The sequence below is a fragment of the Leuresthes tenuis genome, unplaced genomic scaffold (assembly GCF_036924035.1).
Source record: "Leuresthes tenuis unplaced genomic scaffold, fLeuTen1.0.hap1 SCAF_19, whole genome shotgun sequence".
In the NCBI taxonomy this organism is placed as follows: Eukaryota; Metazoa; Chordata; class Actinopteri; order Atheriniformes; family Atherinopsidae; genus Leuresthes; species Leuresthes tenuis.
This window is the reverse complement of record NW_027325373.1, coordinates 9,875,781-9,888,614: the sequence shown is the minus strand read 5'-3', so window position 1 is coordinate 9,888,614 and position 12,834 is coordinate 9,875,781. Positions and strand designations below refer to the sequence as shown.

The 12,834-nt window shown below is 39.2% G+C and overlaps 1 protein-coding gene across 1 annotated transcript in view; it reads left to right on the top strand.

The window, feature by feature from the left end:
• The window catches only part of sardh (sarcosine dehydrogenase), a 36,421-nt gene extending 23,864 nt beyond the window's left edge, over positions 1 to 12,557 (top strand). The window contains exons 16-22 of the mRNA XM_072371851.1: positions 474 to 587; positions 1,147 to 1,294; positions 4,326 to 4,419; positions 6,371 to 6,533; positions 6,746 to 6,914; positions 7,295 to 7,430; positions 9,852 to 12,557. Coding sequence (XP_072227952.1) covers positions 474 to 587; positions 1,147 to 1,294; positions 4,326 to 4,419; positions 6,371 to 6,533; positions 6,746 to 6,914; positions 7,295 to 7,430; positions 9,852 to 9,980 — 953 coding nt within the window. The 3' untranslated portion in view covers positions 9,981 to 12,557. The remainder of the gene's footprint in view (positions 1 to 473; positions 588 to 1,146; positions 1,295 to 4,325; positions 4,420 to 6,370; positions 6,534 to 6,745; positions 6,915 to 7,294; positions 7,431 to 9,851) is intronic.
• Positions 12,558 to 12,834: the final 277 nt, after the last annotated feature.

The following is a 12,834-nucleotide window of genomic DNA, read 5'->3' as shown; positions in this document are numbered from 1 at the left end:
TGAAATCCCTTGTGATCATAATTGGATAGAAACCCTCCTCTTATTATCAGGTCTGTTATAGTCGATGACCACACCATATGAAACAGTAGACTTGACAGATTCGAGATGATTCAGACTTTATGTCCCAGTAGGGTGACTTACAGCATGTTTCAGGAACACATCTCCTCACAACTTTTGTCATCATGCATCTCAAACGAAGCTGTTACATACAGTAAATCCTCCATGTCTTTTTGTAAGGCTTATGAGTAATCGTTGCACCTGCAGTATGGCTTATATTTAAGTTGTTTCCTTGCAAACTTCTTCACAGCTTCTCAAGACCTTGGTGACATGAAAGTACTTAGAAATGATTTTCTTTTCACATTTTCTTGTCTGTGTCAGTCAGTAACAAGATTTGCAATTATGTTTCTCTGTTTTACACATACTCCAGCCTTAGTGTGCATTTGTGTGTTGTTTTTTCCCCCTGCATGTTTCAGGCTCCACTGTTTATACCTGTATGTTGAATAAAAGAGGCGGGGCGGAGGCTGACCTAACAGTGAGCAGACTGGAGTCCGGTGCTGCCGGCCTGCCCCTGGCACCAGAATCCAATGGTAAGACATGAAATATTCCCTTCTCTTTATATGATGCCACTTCCTCTGAAAACCCAAAATGACAAAACACACACACACACACACACACGTACATGCAAAGATGGAAGTCTGAGACATTACACAGCATGAGCCATTGATTTATATTGCCTCCATCTTTTGGATTCGGGAGAGGAAAAAAAGGCAAATGAATTAGATTTAAGTGACGAGTTTAGTGAAACACCATCACAGGTGGTAGGATTAACTTAGATTCACTTAAATGCCACAAATTTATGGATATACGATTGTTAAGTTAGTTCTCTTTATATATAATTCTACACTGTATTTTAAGTAGCCCTGTGATGGAGTGGCGACCCGTCCAGGGTGTATCCCCCCCCCGATCCTAAATTGGAATAAGCGTGTATAGAAAATGGATGTATGGAGGGATTATTTAAGTAGCTATTGTTACTTCATACATGCAGTGACATGCTAATGGATGATTCATAAATGTGTATTTGTCTGCTGTTTCAGTGTCATTTTTGCAAAACTTGCCCTTATCCCCGTCTTTGCACCTTTGCTCCAGGTGATGCGTACTACCTGGCTATTGGAGGAGGTGTCGCAGAACACAACTGGAACCACATAAGAACAGTTATTCAGGACCAAGGCTTTCGATGCCAGCTGACAGACCATTCGGAAGACATGGGAATGATCAGCATCCAGGGACCCAAGAGGTAAGAAGAGAAAATAAGGGAATAGGTTGGACTCAGGGTAGGGGGTGCAGCAGGACTGAGTTACACCAAGGCATGAAACGAATAAGAACACTGTGTGGGTGGCATGCATGAGAAATTTTGGTCTAAAAATGGATTCTGATTCATATCTGGGAACAAGAGGTAGAAGAAGCCATTTGATTGTTGTATGGCCATAAGAATGGGAGGTGATGGCAGGGATTGTGGGGAAATGAAAAGTAGTGAAAAAGGTATGTAGCCATGAGTTGTTGGAGATAGACTGAGCAGATTGGACTATGCTCAAGAACATTTAAAAAAAGCAAGAGCAGCTCTGGAACATCATTCGCTGAACAGATGGAACTAAGATCAACCTGCAACACAACAACACGAAGAAATTAGTATAGAGGCTTAGATCGTGGCTCATTATCCAAAGCATGCAACATCATCTGTAAAACAAATGGTTTCAGTGTGATGGTTTGAGCATCTGTGGCTTCCAGTGCCACTGAGTCACTAGTGTTTATTAATGATGTAGCAGGAGAGATCAGCAGCCGGATGAATTATAGAGAGCTGTCTGCTCAGATTAAGCCAGGGATGCTGAAGTGATTGGATGGCACTTCAGAATACAGATGGACAATGACGCTACTCTTCAGTTTAGATGCCAATACCTCCAAATCAAAATTGAGTCCTAAAGCCTGTCACCATCATAAACAATGCATATGTGTTTTTGGATGATAACTTAAAAAATCTTGTGTTTGTGACTAAATATGGACCTGACTTGATACCCCATCTGACCTGGGTGCACCTTGGTACTCATCAAGTAGAGCTCAAAGGTGCTGGCTAAATGTATGATTTGGTGTCTGAGCTTAACATCCCATCAGTGTCCGTTATTAGATGAACTTTAGTCCAAATGAAGCCCATAACCTTTACCTGCATCACCTTCCAAACTGTCTCATTGTAAACCTATCTCATGTATGAATAGTATTGTCCACAGATTAAGCTGCAACAGCAATGATTTGATTGCAATGATTTGAATGAATGGTTCAAAAAGTAGCAGGCAGGTTGAAAGCCTGTTCGTTGAACTCTGAAGGCATTCAGCCCCTGCTGTCTGTGTCATGCCTTGGGTGTTGCTCAATGCTTTTCTCAGGGTAAACTGGACGTTTGTATCAGATTGGGTGTAATGTTTTCTATGTAAAACCCATTAATTACCTTGATTGTTGCATTTTATATCATCATTTTTTCCAAACACATAATTTTTTCTCTCTCCAACTCAAGTTTTCTTTCCTGTTTTTATTTTATTATTTTTTTTCTTAGAAAAAATAACTTTATTCAACCAAGTATGTTACACTGCTCCCATTTTTAACCAGGTCCACCAAAGCCATCATGTATGGATGAGAATTTGAAAAAAATGTGTTGCAAATTTGGACATAGGTGGTAATCCAAGCTTGTCACTTTCATCTTGCTTCCCACAGCTCCACTCAGAGAGCAAGTCAGACTGCCTTTACTTCTTCCTGATCTCATTCTCTGCTCACCTCATCTATCTTTTCCTCCCCTCTTACCTCCTCTCCTCCCCACCTTGCTGGCCTCTGTCTTTGTTCTTCCCTCTCACCAGCACAAGGGTTCGTCCACTCCGTTTCTATGTGTGGGCTTAGTCGAATTCTTCCCCTTGAGGCTTTTCTCTGCTCTTGTTCTCCTAAGTTTCTTTTCTTTTAGTCTCTGTAGATCATATCTATCTCTTTATCCCTCTTTTCACCTCCCTCACTGCTCAGTCACCTTTTCTTTGTCCCTTCTTCCTTAACTTCCAGATTCTGTCCTTCTAGCTTACATCAAACCAGAAATGATTGTGTCAGTAGTATCAGTAACTTGGTATATGCGTATGTGTAATTATGTTATTACACAGAGACATGTTCATAATGGATTCCATTAAGATATTTTTTAGCATCCAAAGTGCATTCAGCCAGTTGTTGTAGTTTCATCTGTAGAGGTTTTCCTCTGTCTCTCTGTGTGTGTGTGTGTGTGTGTGTGTGTGTGTGTGTGTCTCTGTAAGTGGATTTCAGATTGGCTCACTCTTCCAGTCTTACTCTTTTGTTTTCTCACAAAGTAAATTGATCCCTGTAAGGCTTGAGGACGGACGCGATTACAGTGTTTATGGAAATGTGATTGACTGTGTTTTCTCTCCATATGATTTCTCATTCAAATCTTCCAGAGAGGGGAGTCTTTGAGCTTGCAGTTTTTTTTCTCTTACACAGCTTGGCAGTATCCTCCAAAAGGGTGAAACTAGCGCTCACTCATTTGCTTTGTAATTATGAACCATATGTATAATTGATGAAATTATGTGATGTCCTATGTGTATGCATCCCCAGATCCGACAGTTAAGTGGCAAGTCAGGGAAACAAATTGGTGGTTACAAGTGCTCCCTTCCCAAATGTGCATGCACACACGTACACAAACCATTCTCTGACTATATATAGCTAATTGGCCTTTGCGCTTTGGCTCTTGATTTCACTGAAGAAAGGGAGGAAAGATACTGAAGGACATCTCCTCCCCTCATATATTCACATTTCTACACATTTCTTCACATTTGTCCATCAACAACGCATCGGTTGCTCTGTAGAAGAAAAGACTCCCACACAGATGGACAATCATAACCTGAACCCTTCCCCTAATATCTGCAGCCCTGGCTTCTTGCCACAGCATGACAAAAATATCTTTTGGAGAAGGCATCACACATTGTTTTCTGTATCCTCCCACTCACAAACATAAGTAAAAAAGTGAGCTAAACTTAGTCCCTCTTCTTTTTCTGTTGACTCATCCTTATGTAATATTGATTTACGTGTGTGAGAGTTTGTGGGAGAAAAGGAGAGTTTTTACATTTTTTTTTCATAATTCCAGGGAAAAATGTGTTTAAAAAAATAAAAATAAAAAAATAAAAACACAGGTTGATTTTCTCTACAACAGCTGCCTGGATGGAAATAAAAAGAGCCTTGGCCGACTGCCACTGTTTTGTAATTTTTCTTTGTATTTTCCTCTGCATTTACAGCCGAGAGGTATTGCAGGAGGTTTTGGACACAGACCTGAGCAATGAAGCCTTCCCCTTCTCTACCCACAAAGTTGTCCAGGCAGCAGGACATCAGGTGACAACACGAATGCACACAACATGTTACGTCTGTCCAAATTTCCCCCTCCCTCTTTTCACCTTCAACCTCTTCCTTCCACAACCTGCCTTGCTGGTAAGAATAAGAACTGAATACACTGCTGATCTTAACTGGGGAAGTCATACATTTCCATTTATGATCTCATCCTCCTGCCTCGACCGAGTGTCTCTGACCTCCAACAAAGAAGAGCATGCTGTACGGACACTTGCTGCGACACATATGTTCACACACCCTAGTTCTGTCTTAGTTACTCTTGTGTGAATTATGCAGCACCATGGCGATTGCATTCAACATCTTCTCGCAGCTCTGCAGGAGTGTTTTTGCATGTGTGCAAATGTTTCGCTTGTGGTGTGCTCCAGCTGGTGGTTGGCCTTGTCTGGGTGACATTTTAATGGCTGCACTGCTGCGAGAGCAGAGCCCTTCCTGCCCTCTGCACTCCTCGTAGCTCATTAGTCTCTCTCTGTCTCTTTCTATTCCCATTATTTATCATCTGTGCCGGCGTTCACATTAGCTCATATGCGTTCATGTTTGTTTGTGTTCTTGTATGTGTGTCTGTTTGTTTATGCCGTGTAAGTGTATGAGTGCCATTGCGCATGAGTCATGTGTGCCTCGGGTGTGTGTTGCAAATAAGCGCAGGCATACATGTACTGTCCTCTCTGGGGCTTCACAATGTACATATGGGACCCAGAGTGATCCCTGATTGGACAGATGGCCTTGCTGTCATTTTGCCCACCGGGGAAACTGCTGTGAAAGTTGCCTCTCCTCATTTTCTACTCCCTTCCATATCTTCTTACTAATTTACTCACCCAATGCTTCTTCTCTGTCACGCTCCTCTTTCCATTAGCTTTATTTGCGTCCTGACAACTGAAGGCATTTACCAACACTGGCATTATTCTCATGCTATTTCTGTTACTGATGTGGAGTGAGAGATATTTGAAATTGTTATTGATATTTCAAAATAACCAAACACAAAAAAAATACTTGCTTATGCATATTATTTTAATGCTGGAAAAAAAATGAACAAATATAGTTTGTCACAGAGAACCAAAGGGAAAGTTGTTCTTGGAAAGTGCCTTTGAGAAAAAAATGCACTTGGCAGGTGATCTGTCTGTCAGTGTCCTGCCCAGTCTCACCAGGAACTCATAGAAAGGTACGCTGGTCTACATCTCCAGAAAGTAGAGTCATAATCCATGATTGAAACTGTGAGATGGCAACACATCCCGAGCATGTTGTTTTGTGCAGTGTAAATGTTGACATGAAATGTAGAGAGAATAGAAAATCCCTTTTTACTAACACTATCCATGTATTTGAATAAATCTTAAAGGACTTTTGAAAGCATTGTGGGGCATTGGTTTGGGACTTGGGTGTCTAGGTTGGGAGGTAACACCCCCAACCTTGCTGAGTGTGTTACTGCGACATGCTTGGAAAGTATTATGCCTGCAAAGATGAAGTGGCAAGAGACGTGCTGCCCAGTTCTCCTCATTTGTCCCCCTATTATGAACGGGTCATTTTTCCACTGCTTCTGTGTAGTTTATTAAAGTAGCTTTTAGTATTTTAAGGAGATTAGTGTGCGTCTTTAATTCTAGTCAGAAAGACTGAGTGGAGTCGAGTTTATGTGTGTTAAATTGAGGTTCTCCTGAAGTTGTGGCAGAATTGAGCTCTTTGGCCTATTTAATGCTGTTCTCTGCATTTAACAAAGTCTCTACAGTGGAGGTGGGGAATAAAATGTTACTTGACCAACGTTCAAAAACCCAAAATTACAGTGAATATCTTTCAGGTTAAAATCTGCTTTGGCTTTTCTCATTTCAAACCTTGTCCTTTATATTTGTGTACTTTGGTTTTCTTCCTTCTCTTGCCCTAGCAGAGTGGTGTTGGTCCTCTGTATACGTTTGTCTCTATAAGCCTCCTTTCTTATTTCTCTCTCATCCAGGTGCGAGCAATGCGTCTGTCATTCGTGGGAGAGCTTGGCTGGGAGCTGCACATTCCCAAAGATTCTTGTCTTCCAGTCTATCAGGCTGTCATGGCTGCTGGTGCAAAGCACGGCATCATCAACTCAGGCTACAGAGCTATTGACTCACTCAGCATAGAGAAAGGTAATGTTAAGCTACTTACCTTAGCATCAGTCCAACTCAGGTACAGATTCAATGTTTAAAAAAAAAAAAAGTAAACAACGGATTTATATCTTGCATTTCTTCTAATGCAAGATTGGTTGAAGAGTTGAGTTTTTTTTTTCTTTATTCTGTCTGAAACTTGAAATTATTTTTATTATAGATTTTTATTGTTTCTTGCTTTTATTTTACATTAGGGTACAGACACTGGCACGCCGACCTACGGCCTGATGACACACCCTTGGAGGCGGGGCTTGCCTTCACCTGCAAACTGAAGAGCTCCATCCCATTCCAGGGTCGTGACAGACTTGAGAAACAGAAACAGGAGGGATTAAAGAGGCGCATCGTTTGCTTCACCATTGAGGAGTCAGTCGAGCCCCTTTCATGAGGCTTTATTTCAATAATAATAATTATTTCAATAAGTATTTATTGTATGTATCAGAGTATGAAGGATTTGATATATGTTGAGTGCCTTTTCTGAAGGAAAGTACTCTTCACAATTTTATCCCATTTCAGATGACATTGATCATGCATATCTGGGTACTAATTGCATTTATCTTTAATTTATGTTTAGTTGCTTTTTTTAAAAAACAATGTCCCGTTTAATGTTCTTCTCTTAATTTTTGCATGATTTAGTTTTATTTACCTGATTGATCCTGGTCAACCTAGTAGAAAACTTTCTAATTTTATGACTGAAACTATAAATTCCATTTATTAAAATTTCCTTTTAACCTCTTCTCCACCAGGAAAGTACCAATGTTTGGTCTGGAGGCCATTTTCCGCAATGGCGTTCCTGTTGGCCACCTACGGCGTGCTGAGTATGGCTATTTTATCGACAAAACTCTAGGTTATGGATACATCCGCAACCCTGATGGAGGAGTGGTAAGAATTTCATATACGTACAAAGACCTGCACCCAACATTGTCCTTTTTGTTGTTCAGGGCTGGATCATTTGCATCTCGGTATTCGGGCTAATGTTACTATTGATGATTTTACTTGTGGGGTTTTCAAAAACTTAATTTAATTCTGGCTGTCAACTAAAGCCTTTATTTCTTGGCCTCCAGGGTAAATGTAAATGTAGATGTAAAGGTATAAACCATTTGAGAGGTAAACTAGACGATTGAATTTTCCCTGAGAGAAAATATGTTAGTTGTGTGTGAATCGGTCTCAGCAGCTGTTACTCAAATCCTCCGGTTCCTCTGGTGTAAATATCCGCAATTACACAATTAGATTTTAGTGACCTTCATTTATCTTGGGACAATATCCCAGTCCCATATAAGCAAACAAATCCTAAATCTGTGAGTTACTCGTTGGAGATTTAAGTTTTTGTTTGGAGTTGGGTACTCATGAATTAATGTAAGTCAATGTAGTGTCCTCTGAAAAGATGGAGACACGTCTGCGTGCGTCACAGTTTGTGCGCCTTTTTGTGTATGCTCATTTATTCAATGGCCGTCCAGGAGTTGTGACCATCAGAACGAAGTTCATGGAGCTATGAATTTGTCACGCTCCTCTTTTCAGAAATGCATGCACACACACACACACACACACACACACACACACACACACACGGACATGGATGCAAACACACACGCAGGTGTAAATCCAGGGGGTGCTTTCTGTAATCCTGACTGACAAGAAACCAGTTGGTCCTGACGTGCCTGTGTGCATTCTCTCCCACACACACAACATGTGAAGTGACACATGTATCGGCCTCTCTACATGCCTCCTCTCACCTTGAGTATTTTGTTTTCCTCTTTCTCTCTTCTATCTGTACACTCGTGCCATTTTCAGTTTCGAATCACTGATAATATTTTTTCAGCTTGCTCTCACTCTGTTCTTTCCTCTTCTGGTCATGTAGTACTCTGCAGAAAACTAGTTTCTATGGAAATGAGTATGTTGTTAAAAATCCGTTGGACAGAACTCTCTCACTCCCTTCACCTGTGTTGTGAGCTGAGGAGGAGAAAGAGAAAGAAAGCAGGCCTCCACAATTCAAGCACAAGTCGTGCTATAATGTTGTTTTGGCAGCTTTTTTTGGGGTTGTCTCTCTTTGAATGTGAATTACATTTAAAGTTATGTGCTTTTCAAATGTAACAATAAAATCAAGGCGAAAACTTTTTTTCCCTTTTTTAAATTTAAAAAAAAGAATTATATTATTTTAGTTAACCTTTGTCCAGACAGGCATCTTATTGTAACTAAAGTCTTAGTTACAGTTGCAGCTTTTCAGAAGGCAAAGTATCTTTAGGAAATCGTGATAAAGAGACCTAAAGTGAAAACACCCACAGCTTGCGTGCAATCCCAAACATACTAAATGTAACAATACTTTCTTTTTTGGGTGTTGTTCATGATTTCTGACACCTTTCAAATTGGATAACAAAGATCTTTAACTGTTTATTACATGGAACTTCTCAGTTTTTCACTTTAAATTTTGATGAGAACAAACTTACTTTTATTTGACCAACCAAAAAAACCTTAAAATTAGGGAGCTACGAAGCATGCTAGAAGGTAAACTTTCATGGGTTGCTGTTGGGTTTTGGTCTTAGATTTAGACAATTGTGGGTTTTTTTCCCCTCAATAAGTTTCATTGTATTGAAATTTTAACTTAAGCTCTGATCGAACTAAAGCTGTTATGTTCATGTGATGACAACTGTTCTTGCGGGGACATTATCTAAATTTGTTTAAAGTTTCATTGTTGGGGACCTACCTCAGTTTGGTAGACAAAAAGCACATGTGTGTGTGTAGTTATATATATATATATATATATATATATATATATATATATATATATATATATATATATCCTCCCAATTGAAAATCATACAATTTGTGCATGAAGATTTAGTTTAAGATTTACTTGGGGAATGGGTGTAACAGTCGTCTGCAGTGATGGAAACAACTGTGTGAATGTGTTAGTGTGTGAATGAAAGAGAGACGGAGTGTCAGATCAGTGGGATTGCTGCAGGGAGGGAAAAGGCAGTCATTCAGTGAATATTAGCTTTTTGTGTGTCAGAGGAGCTGACACTGACTCACGAGTGACTTAATTGCTTCCTGCATTTTATAACTCCTGAGCCATTCTCTTCTTGTTGTTGCAGAGGCTTTTAAATCGTCCATCCTGGAGAGCTCAGCCAGTTGAGAACACAGAGTTTGATTTAATCTAAATCGTTTCTTCTTCTCCCAGAATTTATAGTCGCTCTTTTTTTTTTTTTTTTTTTCCTTGCTTGTTTACCTAGTTTTTATTTAAATTTTATTTTTGTTCATGTAACTTTTTATTTTTACTTATTTTTGCTTCTCTATTTCATTTTTCAGGTAAGTGCAGATTTCATTAAAAGCGGTGAGTTCACCATGGAGAGGATGGGAGAGAGATACAAGGCCAAGGCACACCTCAAATCTCCGTTTGACCCTGAGAATAAACGCGTCAAAGGCATCTATGACTGAGAAGACCACACATGCAAAAACTCCGTTTAGAGAACAAAATGAAAGTTGGAGAGATTTGGTACTTAAATATGCAAGTTCTGTTCCTATACATCTCTCTGAAAAATAAGTGTTTGAAATGCTTTGTGTCAGTTGATGGGGCTGAAGTATGAAAACTATGCTATGTTTAACATAGCCTGTTCAAGACGGTCTAAAATCAAAGAGACCATAATTTGGTATGAATGTTTTGTCAACGTGTGTTCTCAAGAGATTGTTACTGTAGTTATACGCCTGTATAAACAAAAAAGAAAAGAAAAACTTATTTTAAAAGCTAATTTTAGCCAAAATAGCTAACCCGAACAATCCATGTTTACGTCAAACCATGAGGAGCCAAACCTAGCTGATTTATTAGGGCATCTTAATTAATAATTAACCCATGTTATGAGAGTTTTTAACGTCTGCATGTATGATTTATTTTCTTTGTCTTCCTCTAAAAGCAGTGTATATTCTGACCTGACCGTTAACTCTGGAAGTCGTGCCCCAACTTAGCAGTGAACCTTTGGATGGAATCCATGACTGTGATCATAGGTGTGTGTATGTGTGAGTGTGTGAATGGTACTGTTTTCTATTTAAAGCACAGGTAGTTGTTGCCTTTGTAACAAAAGAACTGTTAAAAGGGCTAAAATAAAAAGAGATAACAGATGCATGAGTGCGTGTTTATCCAAAGTAAATGCCATGCTGTAGATTCCCAGTCCGTGGTACTCTGTACACTTTATTTGAAGCGAGGTAGCAAAACTGCTTTAGCACCCAGAGTGTTTCTACCTTTTCTCTATTTCTATTTTTCTTTTTTTTTTTCCTTTCCATCTGCCACCGGTATCTGTGTTATCCCCTAAGAAGAAATGGTAAAATGCTCTGTCCCCTGGTTCTCGTTGCCAAGTTTAATGTCTGCTCCTTGAGCGCTCTTGTGAGTGAGGTTAGCTTTTGCACAAAGAATTGTTGTTGGATTTTTTTTGGATGAACATGATTTCAAAGTGTTCTGTGAATTAAATTTCTGTCATATTATATCAAAAAGAAGAACAAAGAAATGGGGAAAACAAAAAAATCGACTCAATTTTCACAAAGGACAACCAAGAACAATTAAGAGTTACCCTGGATTTAGATGTATCTTTTTTTTTTTTTTTTTTTGCTAAACTATTTATTTGCTTAAAAAGATGACAAACCAAACGTAAGACCATATATCAGCATCAATGCACAGACTACAAACCTCCTTTTGAGGGTGCATAAAAGCCTTTCCAGCTTTTGACCACTGTTTTGCTCTGTTAATGTTGATGTTGCTGTCTTAAACAAAGAATTCATCTTTCTGGTAACAAAGTAAGAGGTTCAAAGGAGCTCTCAGCTTGTCATGCCAACGTAATTCATGTGACCACCACCACATCTTACTTAAATTGGCACAGATAAACTGATTTTGGAGATGGAGCCACCAACAGGAAGTTGACAAAGAAAAATCCTAGTCAGGATTTACAGTCTTGCTTTTAATTTAATCAGATTGACTGTGCCCCCCTCGATCAAAGTTAGTCGCTGACAAACAGGAATTTAACCCGTTTGACTGCAAACTGAGTCTGAGGATGACAGCCACAGTGTTTATGAGAGACGGAGGGGCATCTGGCGTAAAAATATTGCAGGAAAATGACGGCGGAAGAGGATCAGTTGTTAGATTGCAACCAGCATGGGCAAATCTTTTTTGTCTCCACGATTAGCCTGCAGTCACTTTTGTTTTCACAGTCAGTTCTTCAAGGTTGGGTCGTTAACAAATACCTTTAACACAATAATACTATTCACAAGTTTAAACATTGGTATGGGCTCATTTAGCCTTTTATTAGTTAAATTGGAATCAATAAATTGTGTTTCTGCCTCACAGTAAAGCAGCAAGGAGCATCATTCCTCCTAAATGACTTCTGCATGCAGCATAGCCACAATAACCCAATTTAAAATCTCTAGATAATGAGCATGGCACGACTTTATTGTAATAGTTATGCCATTAAAAATGAGAATGAATGCTTTCAGCTTTTTAAGAGTAAAATTGTGCATATGGAAAATTGGCTCATGTTTTCGATGGCGGTGCTGGTGTGCACAGTAATTATTCTTTGTGTCTACATGACTATCGACAGTCTGATTATTAGTTTACACTTTTTATAAAATTGTCTAAGACTTACACAAAATACACTACAAAAAGCCAAACTTCATCTCGCACATCAAATGAACAGCAGCCAAAAACGAGGATGCCTAAACGAAAGCAGCCATTTGCATATCGTGCTCCTACTCACCTCTCTGATCTTTGCTGCTGCATGTTGAGCACAAAATGTTAACTAATGTGGAAGGACGGATTGATTCTGCCCAGAAGGCTATTAATCATTGAAACGGCTGTTCTCATGTGTGACTCAGGTTAACAACAAGATTTATATGGGAAATGTGAAGCTCGCTTATAAAATACTACTACCATAATGAGCCCAGGGGTTTTTTGTCTTTTCCTAACACAGTTTGTATAATTTCCCTTCTTTTCAACATGTGATGTGAATAAAACTGCAAATGTCTTGGTGACAGTTGAAATTAATTTGAATATGCAAAGAGATTCAGTTTCTTCATGTTGAGCTTTCAAGCAAAAATCCTAACTGATCTGTTTGGACTTCAAAGGAAAATGACAAAATTATTGTTAATCCAGGTTTGTGTCTCCTGTCCAAAGCAATTTGCGTATTGATAAATTCTATTTAACTTGAAGTGGCTTTTATTATTCACAGTAACATTTTCAAGGAAAGACGGAGAAGTGTAGCAAAAGGAGAGGAGAGGGTGAAATTATAGAATTTTACAATAACACATGTAA